The sequence below is a fragment of the Phalacrocorax aristotelis genome, chromosome 27 (assembly GCF_949628215.1).
Source record: "Phalacrocorax aristotelis chromosome 27, bGulAri2.1, whole genome shotgun sequence".
Lineage (NCBI taxonomy): Eukaryota > Metazoa > Chordata > Aves > Suliformes > Phalacrocoracidae > Phalacrocorax > Phalacrocorax aristotelis.
In genome coordinates this window covers 424,939-451,933 of record NC_134302.1, presented here as the reverse complement: position 1 = coordinate 451,933, position 26,995 = coordinate 424,939, and the positions used below count along the sequence as shown (strand labels likewise).

The window sequence follows — 26,995 nt, the reverse complement described above, 5'->3', positions numbered from 1 at the left end:
CCCCTGCTGCCGCTGGCAGCCCCGCGGCACCAAGGTGTTTTGCCAAAGCCTCCCCCTTCCCCACTCCTACCCCTTTCCTCCATCCCGCAGCATGGCGGAGAGACCCCCCAGCCGCCCCAGGGTGGCCTGGCAGGAGGACAGGGCTCCCCAGGAGAGCAGCTCTCCACCGGAACCCTACGAGGTGTGCACGGTGCAGCCACTGCAGATTGGTGAGTGAGGGGTCCTGGTGGTCTGGGCAGGGCTGGGGCCAGCCAGCGCACCCTGCTCGACGCCAGGCTCACGTTTCCCCGGCACGCTGGCAGCGGGGGTCCCATGGGCGGTGGCCTGAATGCAGGGCATGCTCAGGGCTGGGAGCTGGCCCCGGCACAGCCTCCCCCAAGGAGGGAGAGAGCAGAGGGGACCCAGCTCCTGCTCCGGGGCACGGGCAGCCAGGGGCAGCTGGGCTGGCAGGAGGCAGCAACGCTGTGGGACGGGGACCTTTCCTGCCCATCTGCAAGCAAGTTCCGCAGCCCGTTGCACTGGGGGCTTTGCCCAGCTGTGCTGTGCTCCAGCATGGCAGCCCGCCTGCCGGGCACGCTCCAGCCCTGCCGTGCATGGGAAGAACGCGCCAAGGGAGCAGGAACAGGGCTGGACGGAGGGCAGACCTCCCTCCCCTGCTCTACCCTGCCACCAGACCCTCCCTACAAGCCTCCCTACAAGCCTCCCTGCTCTCCTCCTCTATTAGATGCCTCGTGGTTACCTGTGTACCAAGACGAAAAGGAAACCGTGGACTTCATCCACGCCTTTGTCAGCAGCACAGAAAAGGTAACCGTCACCAGTTTGAACGTGGCTGTGCCAGCGTCTGCTGACAGGGGCTCTGCTGCCGGGCTGCCGGAGGTGTGCTGGCTGGGCAGAGCGGCTTCTCCCAGGTCGCCCACGCGGCACTGCACCACCAGTACTCCAGTCCTGCTGGCCCCGTGCCCCCCTCTCACGTTCCCTGTCTGTCCCTCTCTTTCCTTGGCTGCCAGGACAAGGGACAGAAGATAGGGTTTCTTGGCAGCATCTGTACCCTGTGCAGAACGGCCAGGTGCCATGGCTTGTCAAGGGGCCTGGATGTCTTCTGCGAGTGCTACGAGCTGGCAGAGAATATCAAGGTGAGGGGACACCCGGCGGCTCTTGGGAAGGGGGCAAGTCTTCCCGGCAATGGCTCCCTGTGAGAAGAGCACTTGGGCAGGGAGAGGGTCTGGGGGCGCTGGGTGCTGGCAGCTGCCGGGTGCCATCCTGCTTCTGCTCTGCAGGACCTGCTACAAGAGGAGCCCACGCACCAAATAGAAACAGCGGTGCGGCTGAGAGCCATCAATGCCATCGCCAAGTTGAGGTACCTGCCCATCCCTCCTGGGGACCCCTGCCCCAGAGGTCCAACTCTACCTGCACCAGTCCTCGAGGCACCGCTCCCAGCACCAGTCTCTGACAGGCCCCGCTCTCTCCCTGCAGCTCAGTGCAGATGGTGCTGGAGGGCAAAGAGCAAAGCCTCCTAGAAGCCTGCTTTTTGAGTGTCTTCTTGCTTCCTCCAAAAGAGGATATGAGCAGCTTCTGGGACGCTTTTCTCTACATCAAGGTAAGCACTGCGTGACCAACAAGAGCCCCCGGGCCACCCTGTGCTGTGAGATGACCAGAGATCCAAGGCAATGAAGGGTCTCAGCTTTGCTTTCCCACCCTCATCCCTTCGTCCCTTCGTGCACTTCCCGCGGGCCTGGTCCCATCCGGTGGCGCAGGCTGCTCTGCCCGCAGCACACTGTCTGCCCCTGCGTCTCTCCCGGGGAACCACAACGCAGCACGGGAGGCCTCCCTTGGCTCTGGGAGTTCAGATCAGATTCCTGGGGGTGAGAGGGACAGCAGGAAACACTGCCACAGCTCTTTGTCCTCCTTGCAGACCCTGAGAGCCATGGACAAGCAAGAGAGAGTGGTGCTCAGCTTTGCTGCCGACAGAGTCAGCGAGGAGCTGCAGAATATCCTTCAGGTCTGGCATGTGCAAAGACGGGGCTTCACAGGGGCTGTTCCTCAGCCTGGGGGGAAGGGACTGTCCACTCTTGAGTGCATGGGGCCTCCACCCCAGTGCCATGCAGAGACAGCACGCAGCCGGGACGCTTCCCACTCCAGTGTGCAGAATCTGACCCCAGAGCATCTCCCCTCGGACCAGCCATGCTAATGCTTTTGCTCACCATGAGCAGAGAGCACTGTTGCTGAAGTCCCACTGTGCTTCTTCCTACCAGGAGTCCAGTCAGCTGAGAGCTCTCTATAAGCCTCGTCAGAGACCATGGTGCAGAACAACAAGAGACAGATGAAGAAGACAGTGCGAATGCGCCTGTTCATTCTGCTGTTCATTCACATGAGTGACCAAACCCAGAGCGTAGCCAAGGCAGAGATTTCAAAGTTAAGCAGTGATGCAGGGAGGAGACCCCCACATGTTTGGGACTGGGCTTTTCCCATCTGCCAAATGCCAGGACCACCCCAGGAACAAAGCCACGAGGAGGGGGACGCCAGGTCTCCTTTCCCAGGCCATGGTGACATCTCACAGCTTCTGCTGCTCTCTGGAAGAGGCCTCATCACCACTGCAGAGCTCCTCAAGTGGAAACAACTCAAGCACCTTACTCAGACAGAGCAGACATGGAGGATTGGAGAGTGTTTGGTGACGACAAGCTGCAAGCCCCAGGGCTGGAGTCCCCAGCCCACGTGGGCCCTGGCAGACGGACAAAGGGGTCTCTGGACCCCCGGACCACCCTCTGCCTGTGGCTCTCTCTGGTCCTCAGCCCCACAGGGCTCTGGCTGGGAGATGGGAACAGCGTGGGGGGGAAGGGGATCACTGGCTGGAGGGAGTGCTCCAGCCCACCGGGGAGGGTCCCTGCCAGCCCCGTGCCCTTCTGCTCTCTCCAGCTGGTGCAGGACAGCAGCAGGGTTGAAGAATACCTGCAGCAGAGCCTGCCATACCTGAAGGATGCTCAGGCCCCCTTGCGCGAGGCAGCCGTGAGGTTCATCGGTGAGCCACAGCCCCCGCAGTCCCTCTTTGGGCAGCCTGGCCCCAGTCCCCGCCGCTGCACTGGCACCAAGGAGCAGCCCTGCGGCTGCCCGAGCCCCAGCTGCCCCGCGCAGGGCCTTGGCCTCCCTCTCCCACCCCTGCCCACGCAGGTGGCCTTGGTGGCCGCCTCGCTCAGTCCTCGCTCAGGAAACTGGATCTACAACTTGGCTCTCAGAAAAATCAACCCCAAGAACAAACTCAAGAGAATCATCTTAATAGTTACCATTGTTGGAGTTCGAACCCCATGTCCCAGCAGGCCTAAATATGTCAGTCTTCCTGGGGACAGACCCATTAAAATCTACTCCAGGACAACAAAAACTAACAGCAGCTTTAACAAGAAAGCTACAATCGGAATGTCTCTGTAAGCTAATACCCATCAAAAAGGTGTACACACGGAAGACCCTAACAAAGAATGTAATGCTTTATGGCTACTCACATAACAGATGCTCTGCTGGTAGCTTTAACTCCTCCAGCAGGGATTCTTCTAACAGTTACCGAGTAGTTCTTTGGAGTCGGGGAATGATCATCTGTGTATTCTGGAAACAACACAAACAGAGAAAAGAAAATGCTTGAAAATGAACTAGTAGCCAGTGCATCCGAAGACCATGCTTGCTTTCCTCTGTGCAAAGGGCCGCACAAGGCAAATGAATGCTGACAGAGCACAGCCTGAAACAATTAGCTATAGCTCTACTAATTGCGTTCCCGTACTGGGGGGGGACAGTGTGGCAATGCAATCCCTTAAATTGAGCCCCGTCATTTGAGAAGGATGCGAAAGTACTTTAATGTGTCCAGAGGAGGGCGGCAAAGCCGGTGGCAGGGCTGGAAGGCATGTCCTGAGAGGGGCGGCTGAGGACTCTGGCTTTGTCTCATTTGAAGAGAAGGGGGCTGAGGGGGTGACCTCATTGCTCTCTGCAGCTTCCTGCAGAGGGGTTGTGGAGAGGGAGGGGCTGGTCTCTTCTCCCTGGGGTCCAGGGACAGGACTCATGGCAATAGTTCAAAGCTACTCCCATCCTCTGCAGGCACGTAGTGAAGAGGAGGCTGCACTTGATCAGGCTGCCTCCAATCTTGCTGTCACCGATTAGCTCACTTGGTGACCATCAGGTCCCGTCTTGCACCACTAACCTCCATGCACTCCATGAGTCTCCTGGAGTGCCTGCAGCTCACCATGCTGCTTTTCCAGCAGGTGTCAGGGTAGCTGAAGTCCCCCAGCAGGCTGACAGAGCCTGCGAGCGTGATGCCTCCAGTAGCTGGAGGAAGAAGCCTTGGTCAATAGGCTCCCCTCGATCGGGCGGCCTTTGTTGCTTCAGTCTCTAATTCTTCTCCATAGGCTTTCGACCTGCTTGTGGCTATTCTTCAGAGACAGATCTTCACAATCTAGCCATTCCTTGACGCAGAGGTTCCTTCTGAACAGCCTGGAGCCATCGGTAGCCGCACTCCAGTCAGGGGATTTGTCCCGTCAAGTTCCGTAATGGCAACTGGATCGTTGCTTTCTAGCAGCACGGTGGCTTCCAACTCCTCCTGTCTGTTGCCCATGCTGCGTGCATTGGCGTAGAGGCACTTCAGCTGGGCTGGTGGCCATGCCACCTTCTTAGAGGAACAGCCCTTTGCTCCTTTGAGGTAGTTCACTGGCGTCTCCCTGTTGGCTCTTATCACCTGAGGAGCCCCTGACTCACCTCTGTAAGACTGAAAGAAATACAGGAACAGTTAGCACAGCCTCTCTTCTTTCAAAGAGAAGGGGGAGGGAGATTTACTAGAAAAAGTCATGTCAAAATGAAACCTAACATTCCGCATGCCGTCACCTTGCTAAAGAGAGCAGAAATGAGTATCAAGTGAGCCACAGCTCTGGCTGAAGCTTCACCTCTGCAAAGGAAGTCTTGAGTTGAAAAAATAATTAAAAAAGCCCTGAACCCCTCTGTTATTTCTTGCGTGGTCAAACTCTCTACAGAAATCAGGCAACACCGCCTCGGACTGGGTTTGGTTATGAGGAAAATTTTATTGCTTCAATCTAAATGTCAGGTTTGATGGTCAGCATTCTTCTGAGAACGTTTGCCTGCAGCCTTTGCTGGTCGGTCGCAGGTTGCGATGGCAAGCTCAGGCACAAGTACTCAATGCATCTCTCCATAAGCCACACACCTGAAACGCCTGGCAAAGAGTGAGGCAACATTTCCTGGTGATGCTGCAAACGTTGCTTACGTTTTAGTCCTCCCCTCCAGAGCTCTCTTTGGGTATCTCTTCCTTCTTCACTTCCTTGCATTTCTTTTCCCATTTTGCATCACTGGAATGCTCGCTTCTGTCTTTTGCCGCTTTCTTTGGAGTGCAATTTCATCCTCCTCTTCACAGGGGTGTTTCCTCTTGCTGTGTGTTGGTTTTTCATTTGCCTGGCAAGAAACAACAGTCATCTTAGTCTCGGGTTGTTCTTGCAGCCTCTTCACGGCTTCGGTCTCATCCTATCATTTTCTAGCAGCACTTGATATGACACGCAGGAGCCTGAACCAGCACTAGGAGCTGGAAATTAGGCTAGGGTCTTGCAGCCACGTCTGCCCCTTTCAGAGCAGTAACTCATCTTTATGCCCTCTCGGACCTCCATTTTGCCCCTTGTCGCAGCTAGCCAGCCTCAGAGAGCAGGCAGCTGGCGATTTACACAAGCACAGCAGCTTGTTGCAGTGCCAAGCGGGAAGAGTGAAGGAAGGACCTGGCAAACTGCACAACAGACAGAACTCATGCTCTCCTGGGACGGAAAGCAAAACCCACTGAGGGAAAACAGCAACAACAAGGTCAGTAACAGGAGGGGGACTGTATTCCAAACACCCTTTCACACTTGTTATATTACCTGGCATAGAAGAGCAAATACGCGCGCTGGCGCAGAACCGTCTTGATGTCACACAGGCGCACAGAGGCATCGTTCACCTTGTACCACTGTCCATTGCTGCCCTGCAACGAAAGGCAACGCTATCTTTAGACGAACGGCAGGGTTTTGAAAAGAAAAACACAGGCAGGGCACCACTGAAGGACACACAATACACCAATGCAAAGTTGACTTTTACCTTTACGAAGCAGTAATAGTGTCCTGCCTGACAGCTGGAACCTTCATGCACCAGGACAGCGTACAAGGAATAGAGCAGCGGTTCTCCAGGCGCTTCAGATGTGTATGCGCCAAGGTCCAAATATTCCGGATACTCCACATCCTGAAGAGAGACCAAGAAGACTCAGAAATTATCCTGAGAGCCTTTAGGAAACAGCCTGAGAAAACCTGCTCACCAAACACAGGCTAGAGGTCAAGAAATAGCTCTTGCTTCAGCAAAAGCAGGTGTTGCCATTTCATCACTGAAGTGGCAGAAATCTCTGCTCGGCCAAACCAGCTCTTGATGAGCACAGTAGGAACTTATCTTCACACCCAAACTTTCCTCTTACCACAAGGGAAAGAGCCAGGCATAGCTATTGCATTGATTGTTCTTACATGGCTGCACTCGATAGCCGTTTTGTGCAGATGTTAACAACTTCCAAAAACGGATTCTGCTTTGGGAAAGGTCTCCTTCCAAGCAGACAAAGTCCCAGCGCGCTCATAGACATACCTTGCTAATCTTGCTGCCAGAGAAAGGATCAAATCTCTTCAAGCACACTGTCAGGATGTTGGAGGAACAGTGTATCGTAAGCCTCTTGGACGCAGCGACCAGCTCTTCACACCTTGAAAACAAGCACAGACCCGACTGTTGCAACCTATCTTCTCCCTGCTCCACCCTCCTCCAGGTAGGCTGGAGTTACGGCTTGCTTTGCCCAGCTGTCGGATGCCCGTGTTTGCATCGCAGAGCCCTTCAGCCCGTAGGCTCTCACTGAAGCTACTAGCTTCGTTCAAGGGTGCCTCACTCTGGAGAGCAGCAGGCGACTCTTCACAAGACAAGAACTAGCCACGACACTGCTCAGAGAGCCAGCGGGGGCGGCTGCTGCCCCAAGGACTGAGGTCTCCCACACAGAGACGCAAGCATCCAAAAAGCCTTTCAAATGGAACTGTTGACTGCTTTCTTGAGGAAGCTGCCATTGTCAAATCCCTCTCCAGAGCTCCTCCCGGCTTCGGCTCACCACCACACAGGGGACGAGTCTTTTCCCCTCTGGACATAGGGCTAGTTCAGCGGGTGGCTTCAGAGCTAGGAAGGCCGACCACCTCCAGGGCAGACAATGCCAGGAATAAAATGCTCATCAAAGCTTTCCAAACATTCAGGCAGAAGGGGAAAAAAACACCTGCCTTAGAAACAAATGTATTATTTTCCAAATTCCGGACGATTCAGGAGGATTAGTTGTATGGGGAAGAAATGAAAAAAAAAAACAAAAAACCCACAAACCCCAAGCTGTGTCATGAGTGGGTTTCCCAAATAAGTCAAACCATAACTAGTGCTCCCAGACACGCAATCCCATAAGCCAGGATCTACCGGGAAGCTGTCATTAGGCATCATCTTACTTGCTACATCTGTAGCCATTTTCACCACCCAGCAGCTCAGGCCTGACAAAGCCTTCCAGAGCTTCAGCGACAGAGGAGGGTTCCTGGACGAGAAAGGAAGGAGAGCGCTAAGCTGCTGGAAACGCAGCGCCCCAAGAAATAGCTCCCCGTGGGGTACCAGCGCTATCCCAACAAACAGCTACCCCTGGGGGGCACCAGAGTTGCCTGCGGTACGCGTGGTCAAAAGAACAGAAATAACAAAAGCAGTCAGACACGTATTGAGGGAGCCCAGAGCAGGGCGGTAGGACAGTGTCGCCTTGGCTGTAGGAACCATCCGTACTCTTTGCCCAGCTGAAACCCAGCACACGGCACAGGGAGACCATTGACAGAGCTTCCACATGCGGCGCACGGAAGTCCAGGTCCCTTCCCACCCAACAACAAGCTCTTGCGTGGTAACGGCGCACGGGTTCAAGGCAACGGACTTTACTGGAGATAACCTGGGCCCCCTGCAGGGGCCTTGAAATATTTTGCACCCCAATATCCAAACATCTCACCTGGATATCCAAAGGAACATCCAGGAAGGGCTCGTAGGAATCGGAGACTGCTTGGCAGCTCAAGCACGTGACTAGAAGGCAAATCAAAACGCTCAGCGACAGGGGAAATCAACGGTGCCGGTTTATGCTCTTCCTACCTACTACACCAGTCACATGAACAGCCGTTTCTCACAGGCAGGCAGAAGGGCACAGACAATTCCAGGAGAGCGACAGTTGTGGAAAAGTACCTCTGGATCTCAGAAAGCCCCCAAAGATTTGATGGACAACGGTAGTGGTTTGAGAAGAGATGTCCAAGCTGGAAATAAATGGTAAGGCAGAGAGTTATCTCCTCCAGGAGTTTTACTCGGCCTGAAAACCCTGGGCACAGGTTTTCCTTGACGGGAGTACACGAAGGAGTCCCACGGGCTTCGGAACATTGGAGAGGTAATTTGCCTACTCGCTGCTTCCGCTCAGACAAGCCCTCTGCATGGCATCGACAGCGTAGCGTAAGAACTCGTGGGCGTCCTCCTGCACGCCAAGCTGGAAATGTTCTCCTATGCCTACGAAAGAAGCAGCTCGTAGTTGTCTCGTACCAGAACAGAAGGGAACATGCCAAAGCACCTGAAGCGACTTACGTGTCAGAACACTGACGACAGCCCTAGGCCGGATGGCTCTGGCTGAGGAACGCAGGACGATGTTAACGTGCTCTTCCATTGTGCACATCATGCAGAAGCCTTGCTGACGACCTGAAGAGGGAGGGAGAGCGGGAGGGAAGGAAGCAAGCTTCGCAGGTTAGCAAAATACCAGTAGCAGTGGGAAACCTAATGGAGATCTTGAAGTTACAAGGACAGTCTCCACTCCTCCTCTCCCAAGGTGCCAAGGTCCCAACAAGCCCAGGACACTTTAGTGCGTAGAAAACTTCCTTCAGAGGGCAGCTTAACTGACCCAAGATTTCTGTGCAGTAAGCAAGGAGGGTTGAACTTGCAGGAATAAGGACCGAGACCCAGGGCTAGAAAGAGCTGCCTTTCTGAAGATGAACACCAAGGTACGATAAGCGGCTTCTAGGCTTGAGTGTTCAAAGAACACCAACTTGGCGGGCTGAGAGAGAAGGGCTGCTGTACTCCTTAATCAAATTCCAGATTCTGGGAATCCTTGGGAAGAGCCCAACAGATTGACAAGGAGATGTTCCTCAAAGGACTCACACGACTGGCTGTGCTCCCGAGAGAGCAGGTAGTTGGCCAGAGGGGGTGTGTACGTCAGGCACTGCAGGACGGAGTTGAGGAAGCATGTGTTGCCCAGGTTGTAGAGCCCTGCTCCAACTCTCTGTTGTTGCTGCCAGGCCATGTGAATCTTCTCTGGGGGAAACAGGATCCTTTGTGGAGGAGCCACTCCCTCGGCAATGACTGCAGGGAAATGACATTTGAAAAGAGATGAGAAGAAATTGCTGCTCGAAAGCCTATTTTAGCAGTCGAGTTCTGTACAGGAGCACCCAGGACAACCAGCCCTAACCTCCAACACAGAAACATCGGGGGAAACCTAACACTGCCCTTGAAATTTGCTGGTCAAGAAACAGTTTTGAAAATCGGCTGTTCCCCGGGTTGCTTTGGCCAAAGTCCAGCAAACCCACAGCCTGATTTCTGTGCCTCGGGCTACCTTCCTTTCCCTCTAGAGTCCTCAATTGGATTAGCAGGCCAAGCCTTCCCTTTTCCTGAGTGTAACTTGACAAAAACAAGCAAGGACCTAGCACAGAAGGTACCCCTACTGATGCCAGACCTTTCTACGAGCAATGACATCTTTCAAAGGCTTGTGCAGAGTGGCAGAGGAGTGACAAAACGTGTTTTCTGCTGTCGAACCGAAAACACCTGGCTGAGTCTGGCTGCTACCAGGAAACGCCCCAGGATTCGCTACTCCAGGTGGTCAGCACGTCAGCATTCAGGGAAGGGGCACCAGCCGCGCCCGCTGCCTTTGGGGATTCGCAAAGCCCAAGCCTGCCGGTGAAGCCGTTACTCACAGGAGTCGTTCCCCGTTGTGGCCATCGCTCCTCTCAGGAACAGAGGGGATAGCTCTGGATGACAGAGGATGTCAGGAGTCCCGTCACCTGATTGCAAAGGAAGAATTGTAGGTCAACAAAATGAGTTTTAAAAAACCCCTCAAACAAAACCCACAGAACAGCATCTGCCATCACACCTGTTTCAGTGGTACCTGTAACAGCCGCGGAGCTGCAGGCTGACGCCCTCACCATCGCTGCCACAGGGCCACAGCTCACAGCAATTTCAAAGGCCCATTTGAAAGACTCCAGTGCATGGCACCGCCTCTGAAGAGGACCTGCTGCCGGCCTGTTGCCACCGTTAGCAGCAGAGCCCGCTCTGGCTCTCTAGCCCACACTTCCCCCCTGTCTGCAGGAGCGACTGGCTTTAGGCTGCTGCTCCTGCTGCTTCAACGGCTGCAGTTGCCGCGCTCCTTTTCTGTCACCCTTCCTACTGCATCAGTCAGGGTGGGCTTCTGGTGATTCTAGGCTGCCCCAATGCCTCCGACTACGCTGCCACCGCCCTACTTACCTACACTGGGTTCTGGCAAAGAAAGAAGTATTAGCAAATATCCGGCCAGCCTGGAAAGGTGCAATAGCTCGGCCTAGGGCTCGGAAAGTCTAGAACAGCCCCTACTTCTATCCTGGATCTACCTACTCTATGATCCGTCCTGCAAGTCAGATCAGAATTACCTTTGGGAGACGATGGAAGCTGGGGAGAAGTGGGCAGTAAACGCGGAATGCTTGGAAAAGAGGAGCCACGCGAGGAGCGAAGGCAGGAGCCGAGTTGTCCCCAAGGCCAGCTCAGCCCAACTGGCCTTCCCTGGCCCGCTCCTCAGGATCACAAGCCCTGGCCAGGTGAGCTCACAAGCGCCGGGCGGGTGCCGCATCACCGCCCCTTTGTGACACGGGGACGCAGGGGGACGCGCTGCGGCCAGCAGCCGCCACAGACCCGGCAGCTCACGTAGGCAGCCGCTGGCAGCCCCTGGGCTTCCCCTCACGCTGCTGGTGAAGGGCCCTTCATCCGCCGGCAGAGCTCCCGCCTCTTCTCTGAGCCCCACGGCCAGGTGAAGACAAGCCTGGCCAGGCCTGTAAGCGTTCCTGCTCACAGCTCTGGCTGGCACACTCAGGTTCCTAAGGCTTTCTTTTCCACTCCTCCCAGGTACAGGACTGTGTCCATGAGCCCTGTGTAGCAAACCACTCGCTCTCTTACATGTTCGTTGCCAAGGCACTTTATCTGCTCCCCCCGATACAGCCACAGGCTGACTCGGAACTAGCGCTACCAAGGAAGTGTCCTCAGCAACTGCGCTGGGTTGACCTTGCCTGGCCACCAGCCCCCCAGCCAGCTGCTCCCTCGCCCTGGAGCTCCCCCAAAAGATATGTGGGCAGCTTTTTAGCATCTGGTTTAATGCCTTGGCCTGCTCCGAGGGCAGCCACTGTTGCTTCTGACCTGACGAGCAGCTGGTTGTTATTCCTGCCTCACTTGAACTGGCCGCTTTGGCCCTTGCCCCGCCTGCGTCGTCTGCTTTTCCCCAGGCCTGCTCGAGGCAGTTAGTTTGACTCCTGCCAAGCTCAGGACACTTATCTGGACTTTCCCTTTTCATCCTCCACTTGGAACATCCAGTTTAGCCACAGCCTTGCTCGGCTGGCTTATTTTCATCACGCACCTCTCACGATGGCTGGTATTTTCCCTCTTTTGCTTGGGGGGAGGCTCGTTTTGCCCCTTCTCCACACAGGCTCCCTGCATTTACTCCTGCCCTGCTCGGGTGGCCCTTTATGCCCTGGCCAAGGTGGGGTGCCTAGCTTTGCTCCTGCCCTGCTTGCAGCATTTAGGTTTGTCCCTGTCCTGCTCCTTTTGCCCCTGCACCCACCCCGCTCCCAGCAGCCACTTTGGCCCCTGCCACAGCAGGACTACCAGGGCTCCAGAACCGTTTCCCTGGCAGCAGCCACCGGCCAGGGGCATTTGTTACCCTTCACAAAACGCCACGGCAGGCGGGCTGGCTTGGCTGACCGTGGCTGAAGAATGCTTGTGCCCCAAGAGGCTCCGTTTACAGAAGGCATCTTGGCCGTAAGAGGAATTGGCCAGAGTTTTTTTCTTATTTGACTTTTTACTACTCTTCTTCCCAAGATACCTGGTGAAAAACAAACAAAGAAACAAAAGTTTTAAAATAGATATATGTCAAATATATATACGTATTTCACTGCTGTTATTAGTAAAGGCCCAAGGAGCCTGACCAGAAGCAGCTACCAGGGCTTCCAGGCACTAGAAAGCTCAGTCAGACCTGTGCAGATGGTGTTTGCCCTCATTAGACATCCCTGACGCTGGAAATGCCAACTTGCAAAGCTCTCTCCAGATCTGATACATTGCCCATCACTGAGGTAAATAACAATGCCTTGACTGAGAGAAACAAAAACAGGAGTGCTCTAACTTTGCTGTCTTTTTTGACTCCAGAAGCTGTTGCAGCCATCCAAAGCTTCATGCTTTGGGACTGTCTGTCTTCTTCAAGAATAAATACTGTGGGGGTAGATTTCAGGCACGTGCTGGGCCACCTGAGGAGGACCTTCTTGGCCAAGAAGTTTTTCCACCTCTGTAGCTCTCTGCAAGCTCAGAGCACAGAAGAAGAGCCAACTAGTCCGTGATGCTCCCGCCAGGCACCACAAATTGTTCACTGGCACCACCGGAACCCAACAACTTTCACAGAATCATAGAATCATTAAGGTTGCAAAAGGCATCAAGGATCATCAAGTCCAACCATCAACCCAACACTACCATGTCTCCTAAACCATGCCCTGAAGCGCCACGTCTACATGTCTTTGAAATGCGTCCAGGTGACTCCAGCACCCCTCTGGGCAGCCTCTTCCAATGCCTGACCACTCTTTCAGTAAAGAAATTATTCCTAATACCCAATCTAAACATCCCCTGACGCAGCTTGAGGCCATTTCCTCTTGCCCTATCACTACTAACTTGGGAGAAGAGACCAACACCCACCTCCCTACAACCTCCTTTCAGGTAGTTGTAGAGAGCGAGAAGGTCTTTGCTAAACACAGGCGTGACCGTGCAGCCGAGGAGAGGACCTGCCTCTTGGCTGTCACTGCCTGCTGCTTTGCAGCATCCCAACGCTTCGCTCCAGCGCCTCAGGACCACCTCCAGTGCCGTGGGGACTGGGCACAGAGGAGTGATCCACAGCAGGGCAGCGGGGGGGGGGTCTGCTCTTCAGCCCTCTTTCAAGACTCCTGCTTTCCACCTCTCTGGCCTGCTTCCAGGTGCGCTGCCCTTGATCCTGATGTGCTCACGGGAGGTGGTGGAGCAGCAGCGCCTGAAGTCACATAGTAGCTTCCAGGCTGCCTCATCTGCCTTATGTCTTCTCCCTCTTTGATGACCTCGTCTGTCGGCTGCAGCAGGGCTGCTGGCAACGTCCACCGTGGAAAGACAACACAGTTGTGCCTCGCCCTGCCAAGCGACAGCGTAGGGACAGCAGATGCTGACTACATTCCTCCAGGAAAACTCTCCCGCTCTCCTGCTGCCCCCAGCCTGTCCCCCTGCATCCTTCCCCCTCCGATCCCAGGTGTAAGGGACTGGAAGGGTCAATGTCTCAAACATTGCTGTAAAGTGGGATGTAGCAAATGGCAGGCGGGAAATTCATGGACACAGGGCATGGGGGGGTGCGCTGGAGGATGCGCAGTCCCAGGTTCTGCTGGGCCTCACAGAGCAACTTGCTGAGGTCATGCAAAGTTCATTTGAGGAAGGCGTTTATGACCACCCAAAAGACCCCTCGCGACCTCCCCTCAAGATGGCAGCCAACAGAAGGTCATGAAACCTCTGGAACAGGAACCATATAAGCTCACAGGAGGCACAACTGAAGGCGGGGCTTAGACTATAAAAGACACTACAACAAAGAGACTGGCATGTGCCCACCACCGGAGAATCATCACGTCTGACGTCATCGGCGCTGGATCCAAGGGTGGTGATGTCTCTCTATCTTTCCCCGTCTCTCTCTTCTCCCCTCCTCTCTCCCCCCCACTTCTTTTACAACTATTCTTAACAAGAACCCCCACCGTCAATGCTTTTCCATCTTTTCAAGTGGGAGCTGCCTTTTCAAGGTCAAGTTACTTCTGTGTTGAAATCAAGTGTTTAATTGATCGTTTGGTGGTGTTTCATCTTAATTTAGAACCTTGATCGCTCGTCCTCCTCCTCTCAGGTTGGGACGCGACAGGGTGTAGAGCCTGAGTCCTGTAAGGAGCAGCTGAGGGAACTGGGGTTGTTTAGTCTCGAGAAAAGGAGGCCGAGGGGTAGGACAAGAGGGGATGGCCTCAAGTTGTGCCAGAGGAGGTTTAGACTGGATATCAGGAAAAATTCCTTCACCAAAAAGGTTGCCAAGCCCTGGGACAGGCTGCCCAGGGCAGTGGCTGGGTCACCATCCCTGGAGGTATTTAAAAGGTGTGTAGATGTGGCACTTAGGGACCTGGGTTAGTGGTGGACTTGGCAGTGGTGGGTTTACGGTTGGCCTCGAGGATCTTAAAGCTCTTTTCCAGCCTAAATAATTCTATGATTCTATAAAGGAGGTGCTTGCATTGCTGGAATGGCATTTGAATGAGCCGTTGGTGCTGCTGTTGGTACCCAAGCTGGGCACATGTTTGTAGGAGCTGGGGGATATCAGGGAGGGGGGAGAGCGCACCCAGCAGGGGGAGGCTGACCAGGTGAAGAGGGAGTGTGTGGGGTGGTGGGGGGATACAAGGGAGGTGGAGGCACAGGCACAGAGGCTGGTGCTGGTAGAGTTGGGGCCCGAGTCCTTTGGGCACGTTCGCTGTGCGGGCGGCCTCGACTTGATCCTCTAAAGAAACCGCAAAAATGTGTCACTCTCTGTTACACTCTGCCCTGATCTTAAAGAGGAAAGCAGATGAAGTGGGAGCGTGGTGGCGAGCACTTCTTGTTATCGGCTTAAGCATCTGTCTCCCTGCTTTCTGTCCATTTGAGACTACACTAGATTCTTCATCCTCATCCTTGCCTTCCACAGCCTCCCCTCCAAGAGTTCCCTCAGTCTCCTCTCCTCACCCTCAGCTCTGCCGCCATGGATGGAGGCTGCCCGTGCTTAAAAGAGACTCCCATCTATCTCCCTCGTGCCAAGTGCCCACCGCTCCGCCGCCACGCCTTGATACACTTAATACTTCACACTCCCGATCTTCCAAGTACTGCACAGATATGAACCGATCTTCTCTCAAACTCGTTTTAGCTTCGGCCACATACGCTTCCTATGTCGGTGCCTCATGATGATGTCTTTGTCCTGCTCTGGTCCCTGAACTGTTATTTTCTTGCTTACCGATTTTGAGATTTTAGGCAATCTGTGGGATGGATCCTGGGTTTTGTTTTGATTCATCTTTAAGATTCGATAAGCACACTGCACCCTTACAATCTGCCTCTAACACACATACACCAAAAGGAAGGACTAACTTGACACTGCAATAATAGATAAAACAGCCTCCTCTCTCTCCAGCCGAGGGAAAGCAGCTTGGCTATCCGGGATGACTAAACTGAAGAGATTCAAAACTGTCAGAAAATAACAGCGTTGACTTTTGCAACAATCTCTTCAATTAGTATCAACTAAGTTGTGAAAAAAAGAAAGTTGGAGGCTGATTTCTATTGGGAAATCACTTTCTTCGGCCCTATTCAGCCAGTAATCAAAAGGGTGGCTTTCCATCTGATCCTTTAATTATATTCGGTTTTTATAGGTAATCATGGTTTCCTCAAAAAGCGTTTGTTTTTCAGAGTTCCCTTTTCAATCACAGACTGGAGTTTTGTTTTAAATACTCTTACTGCAAGCACAGATCCCTGTTGTTAAAGCCAATTCAAATCAAGCCATTCCAAAATCACTTACCACTTGTATTCTCCGCAACTATCTGGGCGTAGCTTTTTCATTAGAAATCAGCTGTTGTAGAAGTTATGCGTTACAGACTCCTTTAACAGGCTACTAGTAGTAATACATTGAATTTCTGTGGAACACTTACAGTTCCCAGCCTGGTCTGTCACCTGCTGAGCGAATTGTACTGGCTCTCATGGACGACCTTTTGGAGTGGGGAGGGGAAAAACCAAAAAATCCTATTCAGTTTATCTGAAGATAATTTTTGAAAAGCAGTTCTAAAGTTCTAGTTACGTACTAGTTGTGGGTACTGATTGTCCCTGGGGGCCCAGAAGACTTGGTAACGCTGCTTGTCTTAGCAGAGGAACCCAACAGCCCTTGTGAATCAATGCAAACGGCTGGAAAATAAGCTCTACTGAAAGAAAAGAATCACGGCCTATGTAGAAATAAATCTTACCTTCTCTTCCAACAAACTGCCGATGGACAGAGAGGAGATTTGGGAAGTTCAGCGGCCATCGCTGGAGCAGCAGGAGGCGTAACAGTCAGGAGCGGTGGTGGCGGCGGCGGCTGCTGTTGCTGCCGAACCTCCTTACAGAGCCTTTTTGTGTAGCCAGTCCCATTTCTGAGGTTGTTCACAGCCTAGAGGCGGAAAAGCATTGACACAAAGGTGACAGGAAACTTCAGTAGATATAGGAACAAAAGCCCCCACAGAGTAAAATTACACATGCTCCCTTCACACCGGAAGGCCACTGTGAGGTCCTGCATGGACATGAGGGCAAAGGGGGACCTGGAGGCACCTGGAGAGTACCCAGGTGCCCTGGTCTGAGCCGGCCCCGTGCCTCCCCAGGGGACGCCCTGCCCCTCCCTGCCCGGGCGGCGGGTCACAGTGGGGCCCTTTGACACCTCCCTTTGTGACACCCCACTGCGCCACATGTGGTAAGTGCGGCTGCAGCCCCCAGCCCGCAGTGTCCAGCAGGACAGCGACGGGACAGGGCAGGAGCACGGAGACGGCGAGGAGCCCCCGAGCGCAGCCCACATCTTCCCCTGCTGCCGCTGGCAGCCCCGCGGCACCAAGGCGTTTTGCCAAAGCCTCCCCCTTCCCCACTCCTACCCCTTTCCTCCATCCCGCAGCATGGCGGAGAGACCCCCCAGCCGCCCCAGGGTGGCCTGGCAGGAGGACAGGGCTCCCCAGGAGAGCAGCTCTCCACCGGAACCCTACGAGGTGTGCACGGTGCAGCCACTGCAGATTGGTGAGTGAGGGGTCCTGGTGGTCTGGGCAGGGCTGGGGCCAGCCAGCGCACCCTGCTCGACGCCAGGCTCACGTTTCCCCGGCACGCTGGCAGCGGGGGTCCCATGGGCGGTGGCCTGAATGCAGGGCATGCTCAGGGCTGGGAGCTGGCCCCGGCACAGCCTCCCCCAAGGAGGGAGAGAGCAGAGGGGACCCAGCTCCTGCTCCGGGGCACGGGCAGCCAGGGGCAGCTGGGCTGGCAGGAGGCAGCAACGCTGCGGGACGGGGACCTTTCCCGCCCATCTGCAAGGAGGTTCCGCAGCCTGTTGCACTGGGGGCTTTGCCCAGCTGTGCTGTGCTCCAGCATGGCAGCCCGCCTGCCGGGCACGCTCCAGCCCTGCCGTGCATGGGAAGAACGCGCCAGGGGAGCAGGCACGGGGCTGGACGGAGGGCAGACCTCCCTCCCCTGCTCTACCCTGCCACCAGACCCTCCCTACAAGCCTCCCTACAAGCCTCCCTGCTCTCCTCCTCTATTAGATGCCTCGTGGTTACCTGTGTACCAAGATGAAAAGGAAACCGTGGACTTCATCCACGCCTTTGTCAGCAGCACAGAAAAGGTAACCGTCACCAGTTTGAACGTGGCTGTGCCAGCGTCTGCTGACAGGGGCTCTGCTGCCAGGCTGCCGGAGGTGTGCTGGCTGGGCAGAGCAGCTTCTCCCAGGTCGCCCACGCGGCACTGCACCACCAGTACTCCAGTCCTGCTGGCCCCATGCCCCCCTCTCACGTTCCCTGTCTGTCCCTCTCTTTCCTTGGCTGCCAGGACGAGGGACAGAAGATAGGGTTTCTTGGCAGCATCTGTACCCTGTGCAGAACGGCCAGGTGCCATGGCTTGTCAAGGGGCCTGGATGTCTTCTGCGAGGGCTACAAGCTGGCAGAGAATATCAAGGTGAGGGGACACCCGGCGGCTCTTGGGAAGGGGGCAAGTCTTCCCGGCAATGGCTCCCTGTGAGAAGAGCACTTGGGCAGGGAGAGGGTCTGGGGGCGCTGGGTGCTGGCAGCTGCCGGGTGCCATCCTGCTTCTGCTCTGCAGGTCCTGCTACAAGAGGAGCCCACGCACCAAATAGAAACAGCGGTGCGGCTGAGAGCCATCAATGCCATCGCCAAGTTGAGGTACCTGCCCATCCCTCCTGGGGACCCCTGCCCCAGAGGTCCAACTCTACCTGCACGAGTCCTCGAGGCACCGCTCCCAGCACCAGTCTCTGACAGGCCCCGCTCTCTCCCTGCAGCTCAGTGCAGATGGTGCTGGAGGGCAAAGAGCAAAGCCTCCTAGAAGCCTGCTTTTTGAGTGTCTTCTTGCTTCCTCCAAAAGAGGATATGAGCAGCTTCTGGGACGCTTTTCTCTACATCAAGGTAAGCACTGCGTGACCAACAAGAGCCCCCGGGCCACCCTGTGCTGTGAGATGACCAGAGATCCAAGGCAATGAAGGGTCTCAGCTTTGCTTTCCCACCCTCATCCCTTCGTCCCTTCGTGCACTTCCCGCGGGCCTGGTCCCATCCGGTGGCGCAGGCTGCTCTGCCCGCAGCACACTGTCTGCCCCTGCGTCTCTCCCGGGGAACCACAACGCAGCACGGGAGGCCTCCCTTGGCTCTGGGAGTTCAGATCAGATTCCTGGGGGTGAGAGGGACAGCAGGAGACACTGCCACAGCTCTTTGTCCTCCTTGCAGACACTGGAAGCCATGGACAAGCAAGAGAGAGTGGTGCTCAGCTTTGCTGCCGACAGAGTCAGCGAGGAGCTGCAGAATATCCTTCAGGTCTGGCATGTGCAAAGACGGGGCTTCACAGGGGCTGTTCCTCAGCCTGGGGGGAAGGGACTGTCCACTCTTGAGTGCATGGGGCCTCCACCCCAGTGCCATGCAGAGACAGCACGCAGCCGGGACGCTTCCCACTCCAGTGTGCAGAATCTGACCCCAGAGCATCTCCCCTCGGACCAGCCATGCTAATGCTTTTGCTCACCATGAGCAGAGAGCACTGTTGCTGAAGTCCCGCTGTGCTTCTTCCTACCAGGAGTCCAGTCAGCTGAGAGCTCTCTATAAGCCTCGTCAGAGACCATGGTGCAGAACAACGAGACAGATGAAGAAGACAGTGCGAATGCGCCTGTTCATTCTGCTGTTCATTCACATGAGCGACCAAACCCAGAGCGTAGCCAAGGCAGAGATTTCAAAGTTAAGCAGTGATGCAGGGAGGAGACCCCCACATGTTTGGGACTGGGCTTTTCCCATCTGCCAAATGCCAGGACCACCCCAGGAACAAAGCCACGAGGAGGGGGACGCCAGGTCTCCTTTCCCAGGCCATGGTGACATCTCACAGCTTCTGCTGCTCTCTGGAAGAGGCCTCATCACCACTGCAGAGCTCCTCAAGTGGAAACAACTCAAGCACCTTACTCAGACAGAGCAGACATGGAGGATTGGAGAGTGTTTGGTGACGACAAGCTGCAAGCCCCAGGGCTGGAGTCCCCAGCCCACGTGGGCCCTGGCAGACGGACAAAGGGGTCTCTGGACCCCCGGACCACCCTCTGCCTGTGGCTCTCTCTGGTCCTCAGCCCCACAGGGCTCTGGCTGGGAGATGGGAACAGCGTGGGGGGGAAGGGGATCACTGGCTGGAGGGAGTGCTCCAGCCCACCGGGGAGGGTCCCTGCCAGCCCCGTGCCCTTCTGCTCTCTCCAGCTGGTGCAGGACAGCAGCAGGGTTGAAGAATACCTGCAGCAGAGCCTGCCATACCTGAAGGATGCTCAGGCCCCCTTGCGCGAGGCAGCCGTGAGGTTCATCGGTGAGCCACAGCCCCCGCAGTCCCTCTTTGGGCAGCCTGGCCCCAGTCCCCGCCGCTGCACTGGCACCAAGGAGCAGCCCTGCGGCTGCCCGAGCCCCAGCTGCCCCGCGCAGGGCCTTGGCCTCCCTCTCCCACCCCTGCCCACGCAGGTGGCCTTGGTGGCCGCCTCGCTCAGTCCTCGCTCAGGAAACTGGATCTACAACTTGGCTCTCAGAAAAATCAACCCCAAGAACAAACTCAAGAGAATCATCTTAATAGTTACCATTGTTGGAGTTCGAACCCCATGTCCCAGCAGGCCTAAATATGTCAGTCTTCCTGGGGACAGACCCATTAAAATCTACTCCAGGACAACAAAAACTAACAGCAGCTTTAACAAGAAAGCTACAATCGGAATGTCTCTGTAAGCTAATACCCATCAAAAAGGTGTACACACGGAAGACCCTAACAAAGAATGTAATGCTTTATGGCTACTCACATAACAGATGCTCTGCTGGTAGCTTTAACTCCTCCAGCAGGGATTCTTCTAACAGTTACCGAGTAGTTCTTTGGAGTCGGGGAATGATCATCTGTGTATTCTGGAAACAACACAAACAGAGAAAAGAAAATGCTTGAAAATGAACTAGTAGCCAGTGCATCCGAAGACCATGCTTGCTTTCCTCTGTGCAAAGGGCCGCACAAGGCAAATGAATGCTGACAGAGCACAGCCTGAAACAATTAGCTATAGCTCTACTAATTGCGTTCCCGTACTGGGGGGGGACAGTGTGGCAATGCAATCCCTTAAATTGAGCCCCGTCATTTGAGAAGGATGCGAAAGTACTTTAATGTGTCCAGAGGAGGGCGGCAAAGCCGGTGGCAGGGCTGGAAGGCATGTCCTGAGAGGGGCGGCTGAGGACTCTGGCTTTGTCTCATTTGAAGAGAAGGGGGCTGAGGGGGTGACCTCATTGCTCTCTGCAGCTTCCTGCAGAGGGGTTGTGGAGAGGGAGGGGCTGGTCTCTTCTCCCTGGGGTCCAGGGACAGGACTCATGGCAATAGTTCAAAGCTACTCCCATCCTCTGCAGGCACGTAGTGAAGAGGAGGCTGCACTTGATCAGGCTGCCTCCAATCTTGCTGTCACCGATTAGCTCACTTGGTGACCATCAGGTCCCGTCTTGCACCACTAACCTCCATGCACTCCATGAGTCTCCTGGAGTGCCTGCAGCTCACCATGCTGCTTTTCCAGCAGGTGTCAGGGTAGCTGAAGTCCCCCAGCAGGCTGACAGAGCCTGCGAGCGTGATGCCTCCAGTAGCTGGAGGAAGAAGCCTTGGTCAATAGGCTCCCCTCGATCGGGCGGCCTTTGTTGCTTCAGTCTCTAATTCTTCTCCATAGGCTTTCGACCTGCTTGTGGCTATTCTTCAGAGACAGATCTTCACAATCTAGCCATTCCTTGACGCAGAGGTTCCTTCTGAACAGCCTGGAGCCATCGGTAGCCGCACTCCAGTCAGGGGATTTGTCCCGTCAAGTTCCGTAATGGCAACTGGATCGTTGCTTTCTAGCAGCACGGTGGCTTCCAACTCCTCCTGTCTGTTGCCCATGCTGCGTGCATTGGCGTAGAGGCACTTCAGCTGGGCTGGTGGCCATGCCACCTTCTTAGAGGAACAGCCCTTTGCTCCTTTGAGGTAGTTCACTGGCGTCTCCCTGTTGGCTCTTATCACCTGAGGAGCCCCTGACTCACCTCTGTAAGACTGAAAGAAATACAGGAACAGTTAGCACAGCCTCTCTTCTTTCAAAGAGAAGGGGGAGGGAGATTTACTAGAAAAAGTCATGTCAAAATGAAACCTAACATTCCGCATGCCGTCACCTTGCTAAAGAGAGCAGAAATGAGTATCAAGTGAGCCACAACTCTGGCTGAAGCTTCACCTCTGCAAAGGAAGTCTTGAGTTGAAAAAATAATTAAAAAAGCCCTGAACCCCTCTGTTATTTCTTGCGTGGTCAAACTCTCTACAGAAATCAGGCAACACCGCCTCGGACTGGGTTTGGTTATGAGGAAAATTTTATTGCTTCAATCTAAATGTCAGGTTTGATGGTCAGCATTCTTCTGAGAACGTTTGCCTGCAGCCTTTGCTGGTCGGTCGCAGGTTGCGATGGCAAGCTCAGGCACAAGTACTCAATGCATCTCTCCATAAGCCACACACCTGAAACGCCTGGCAAAGAGTGAGGCAACATTTCCTGGTGATGCTGCAAACGTTGCTTACGTTTTAGTCCTCCCCTCCAGAGCTCTCTTTGGGTATCTCTTCCTTCTTCACTTCCTTGCATTTCTTTTCCCATTTTGCATCACTGGAATGCTCGCTTCTGTCTTTTGCCGCTTTCTTTGGAGTGCAATTTCATCCTCCTCTTCACAGGGGTGTTTCCTCTTGCTGTGTGTTGGTTTTTCATTTGCCTGGCAAGAAACAACAGTCATCTTAGTCTCGGGTTGTTCTTGCAGCCTCTTCACGGCTTCGGTCTCATCCTATCATTTTCTAGCAGCACTTGATATGACACGCAGGAGCCTGAACCAGCACTAGGAGCTGGAAATTAGGCTAGGGTCTTGCAGCCACGTCTGCCCCTTTCAGAGCAGTAACTCATCTTTATGCCCTCTCGGACCTCCATTTTGCCCCTTGTCGCAGCTAGCCAGCCTCAGAGAGCAGGCAGCTGGCGATTTACACAAGCACAGCAGCTTGTTGCAGTGCCAAGCGGGAAGAGTGAAGGAAGGACCTGGCAAACTGCACAACAGACAGAACTCATGCTCTCCTGGGACGGAAAGCAAAACCCACTGAGGGAAAACAGCAACAACAAGGTCAGTAACAGGAGGGGGACTGTATTCCAAACACCCTTTCACACTTGTTATATTACCTGGCATAGAAGAGCAAATACGCGCGCTGGCGCAGAACCGTCTTGATGTCACACAGGCGCACAGAGGCATCGTTCACCTTGTACCACTGTCCATTGCTGCCCTGCAACGAAAGGCAACGCTATCTTTAGACGAACGGCAGGGTTTTGAAAAGAAAAACACAGGCAGGGCACCACTGAAGGACACACAATACACCAATGCAAAGTTGACTTTTACCTTTACGAAGCAGTAATAGTGTCCTGCCTGACAGCTGGAACCTTCATGCACCAGGACAGCGTACAAGGAATAGAGCAGCGGTTTTCCAGGCGCTTCAGATGTGTATGCGCCAAGGTCCAAATATTCCGGATACTCCACATCCTGAAGAGAGACCAAGAAGACTCAGAAATTATCCTGAGAGCCTTTAGGAAACAGCCTGAGAAAACCTGCTCACCAAACACAGGCTAGAGGTCAAGAAATAGCTCTTGCTTCAGCAAAAGCAGGTGTTGCCATTTCATCACTGAAGTGGCAGAAATCTCTGCTCGGCCAAACCAGCTCTTGATGAGCACAGTAGGAACTTATCTTCACACCCAAACTTTCCTCTTACCACAAGGGAAAGAGCCAGGCATAGCTATTGCATTGATTGTTCTTACATGGCTGCACTCGATAGCCGTTTTGTGCAGATGCTAACAACTTCCAAAAACGGATTCTGCTTTGGGAAAGGTCTCCTTCCAAGCAGACAAAGTCCCAGCGCGCTCATAGACATACCTTGCTAATCTTGCTGCCAGAGAAAGGATCAAATCTCTTCAAGCACACTGTCAGGATGTTGGAGGAACAGTGTATCGTAAGCCTCTTGGACGCAGCGACCAGCTCTTCACACCTTGAAAACAAGCACAGACCCGACTGTTGCAACCTATCTTCTCCCTGCTCCACCCTCCTCCAGGTAGGCTGGAGTTACGGCTTGCTTTGCCCAGCTGTCGGATGCCCGTGTTTGCATCGCAGAGCCCTTCAGCCCGTAGGCTCTCACTGAAGCTACTAGCTTCGTTCAAGGGTGCCTCACTCTGGAGAGCAGCAGGCGACTCTTCACAAGACAAGAACTAGCCACGACACTGCTCAGAGAGCCAGCAGGGGCGGCTGCTGCCCCAAGGACTGAGGTCTCCCACACAGAGACGCAAGCATCCAAAAAGCCTTTCAAATGGAACTGTTGACTGCTTTCTTGAGGAAGCTGCCATTGTCAAATCCCTCTCCAGAGCTCCTCCCGGCTTCGGCTCACCACCACACAGGGGACGAGTCTTTTCCCCTCTGGACATAGGGCTAGTTCAGCGGGTGGCTTCAGAGCTAGGAAGGCCGACCACCTCCAGGGCAGACAATGCCAGGAATAAAATGCTCATCAAAGCTTTCCAAACATTCAGGCAGAAGGGGAAAAAAACACCTGCCTTAGAAACAAATGTATTATTTTCCAAATTCCGGACGATTCAGGAGGATTAGTTGTATGGGGAAGAAATGAAAAAAAAAACAAAAAACCCACAAACCCCAAGCTGTGTCATGAGTGGGTTTCCCAAATAAGTCAAACCATAACTAGTGCTCCCAGACACGCAATCCCATAAGCCAGGATCTACCGGGAAGCTGTCATTAGGCATCATCTTACTTGCTACATCTGTAGCCATTTTCACCACCCAGCAGCTCAGGCCTGACAAAGCCTTCCAGAGCTTCAGCGACAGAGGAGGGTTCCTGGATGAGAAAGGAAGGAGAGCGCTAAGCTGCTGGAAACGCAGCGCCCCAAGAAATAGCTCCCCGTGGGGTACCAGCGCTATCCCAACAAACAGCTACCCCTGGGGGGCACCAGAGTTGCCTGCGGTACGCGTGGTCAAAAGAACAGAAATAACAAAAGCAGTCAGACACGTATTGAGGGAGCCCAGAGCAGGGCGGTAGGACAGTGTCGCCTTGGCTGTAGGAACCATCCGTACTCTTTGCCCAGCTGAAACCCAGCACACGGCACAGGGAGACCATTGACAGAGCTTCCACATGCGGCGCACGGAAGTCCAGGTCCCTTCCCACCCAACAACAAGCTCTTGCGTGGTAACGGCGCACGGGTTCAAGGCAACGGACTTTACTGGAGATAACCTGGGCCCCCTGCAGGGGCCTTGAAATATTTTGCACCCCAATATCCAAACATCTCACCTGGATATCCAAAGGAACATCCAGGAAGGGCTCGTAGGAATCGGAGACTGCTTGGCAGCTCAAGCACGTGACTAGAAGGCAAATCAAAACGCTCAGCGACAGGGGAAATCAACGGTGCCGGTTTATGCTCTTCCTACCTACTACACCAGTCACATGAACAGCCGTTTCTCACAGGCAGGCAGAAGGGCACAGACAATTCCAGGAGAGCGACAGTTGTGGAAAAGTACCTCTGGATCTCAGAAAGCCCCCAAAGATTTGATGGACAACGGTAGTGGTTTGAGAAGAGATGTCCAAGCTGGAAATAAATGGTAAGGCAGAGAGTTATCTCCTCCAGGAGTTTTACTCGGCCTGAAAACCCTCGGCACAGGTTTTCCTTGACGGGAGTACACGAAGGAGTCCCACGGGCTTCGGAACATTGGAGAGGTAATTTGCCTACTCGCTGCTTCCGCTCAGACAAGCCCTCTGCATGGCATCGACAGCGTAGCATAAGAACTCGTGGGCGTCCTCCTGCACGCCAAGCTGGAAATGTTCTCCTATGCCTACGAAAGAAGCATCTCGTAGTTGTCTCGTACCAGAACAGAAGGGAACATGCCAAAGCACCTGAAGCGACTTACGTGTCAGAACACTGACGACAGCCCTAGGCCGGATGGCTCTGGCTGAGGAACGCAGGACGATGTTAACGTGCTCTTCCATTGTGCACATCATGCAGAAGCCTTGCTGACGACCTGAAGAGGGAGGGAGAGAGGGAGGGAAGGAAGCAAGCTTCGCAGGTTAGCAAAATACCAGTAGCAGTGGGAAACCTAATGGAGATCTTGAAGTTACAAGGACAGTCTCCACTCCTCCTCTCCCAAGGTGCCAAGGTCCCAACAAGCCCAGGACACTTTAGTGCGTAGAAAACTTCCTTCAGAGGGCAGCTTAACTGACCCAAGATTTCTGTGCAGTAAGCAAGGAGGGTTGAACTTGCAGGAATAAGGACCGAGACCCAGGGCTAGAAAGAGCTGCCTTTCTGAAGATGAACACCAAGGTACGATAAGCGGCTTCTAGGCTTGAGTGTTCAAAGAACACCAACTTGGCGGGCTGAGAGAGAAGGGCTGCTGTACTCCTTAATCAAATTCCAGATTCTGGGAATCCTTGGGAAGAGCCCAACAGATTGACAAGGAGATGTTCCTCAAAGGACTCACACGACTGGCTGTGCTCCCGAGAGAGCAGGTAGTTGGCCAGAGGGGGTGTGTACGTCAGGCACTGCAGGACGGAGTTGAGGAAGCATGTGTTGCCCAGGTTGTAGAGCCCTGCTCCAACTCTCTGTTGTTGCTGCCAGGCCATGTGAATCTTCTCTGGGGGAAACAGGATCCTTTGTGGAGGAGCCACTCCCTCGGCAATGACTGCAGGGAAATGACATTTGAAAAGAGATGAGAAGAAATTGCTGCTCGAAAGCCTATTTTAGCAGTCGAGTTCTGTACAGGAGCACCCAGGACAACCAGCCCTAACCTCCAACACAGAAACATCGGGGGAAACCTAACACTGCCCTTGAAATTTGCTGGTCAAGAAACAGTTTTGAAAATCGGCTGTTCCCCGGGTTGCTTTGGCCAAAGTCCAGCAAACCCACAGCCTGATTTCTGTGCCTCGGGCTACCTTCCTTTCCCTCTAGAGTCCTCAACTGGATTAGCAGGCCAAGCCTTCCCTTTTCCTGAGTGTAACTTGACAAAACCAAGCAAGGACCTAGCACAGAAGGTACCCCTACTGATGCCAGACCTTTCTACGAGCAATGACATCTTTCAAAGGCTTGTGCAGAGTGGCAGAGGAGTGACAAAACGTGTTTTCTGCTGTCGAACCGAAAACACCTGGCTGAGTCTGGCTGCTACCAGGGAACGCCCCAGGATTCGCTACTCCAGGTGGTCAGCACGTCAGCATTCAGGGAAGGGGCACCAGCCGCGCCCGCTGCCTTTGGGGATTCGCAAAGCCCAAGCCTGCCGGTGAAGCCGTTACTCACAGGAGTCGTTCCCCGTTGTGGCCAT

The 26,995-nt window shown here is 54.3% G+C and overlaps 2 protein-coding genes across 2 annotated transcripts; both read right to left on the bottom strand.

Annotated features, from left to right (window-relative positions):
- Positions 1–5,773: 5,773 nt before the first annotated feature.
- LOC142048782 (ubiquitin carboxyl-terminal hydrolase 36-like) lies at positions 5,774–10,056 on the bottom strand. Its single transcript, XM_075075975.1, has 12 exons — positions 10,032–10,056; positions 9,223–9,423; positions 8,668–8,766; positions 8,478–8,574; positions 8,269–8,336; positions 8,042–8,112; positions 7,828–7,838; positions 7,480–7,591; positions 6,628–6,807; positions 6,100–6,240; positions 5,886–5,986; positions 5,774–5,783 (listed from the first exon to the last, which is right to left on the bottom strand). Exons 1-12 carry the CDS (start codon positions 10,054–10,056, stop codon positions 5,774–5,776), a joined length of 1,116 nt encoding a protein of 371 aa, XP_074932076.1.
- Positions 10,057–22,713: 12,657 nt separating this feature from the next.
- LOC142048781 (ubiquitin carboxyl-terminal hydrolase 42-like) lies at positions 22,714–26,995 on the bottom strand. The gene is made up of 11 exons (XM_075075974.1): positions 26,971–26,995; positions 26,162–26,362; positions 25,595–25,705; positions 25,417–25,519; positions 25,208–25,275; positions 24,981–25,051; positions 24,448–24,530; positions 23,568–23,679; positions 23,040–23,180; positions 22,826–22,926; positions 22,714–22,723 (listed from the first exon to the last, which is right to left on the bottom strand). The coding sequence occupies exons 1-11, from the start codon at positions 26,993–26,995 to the stop codon at positions 22,714–22,716; spliced, it is 1,026 nt and encodes a 341-aa protein (XP_074932075.1).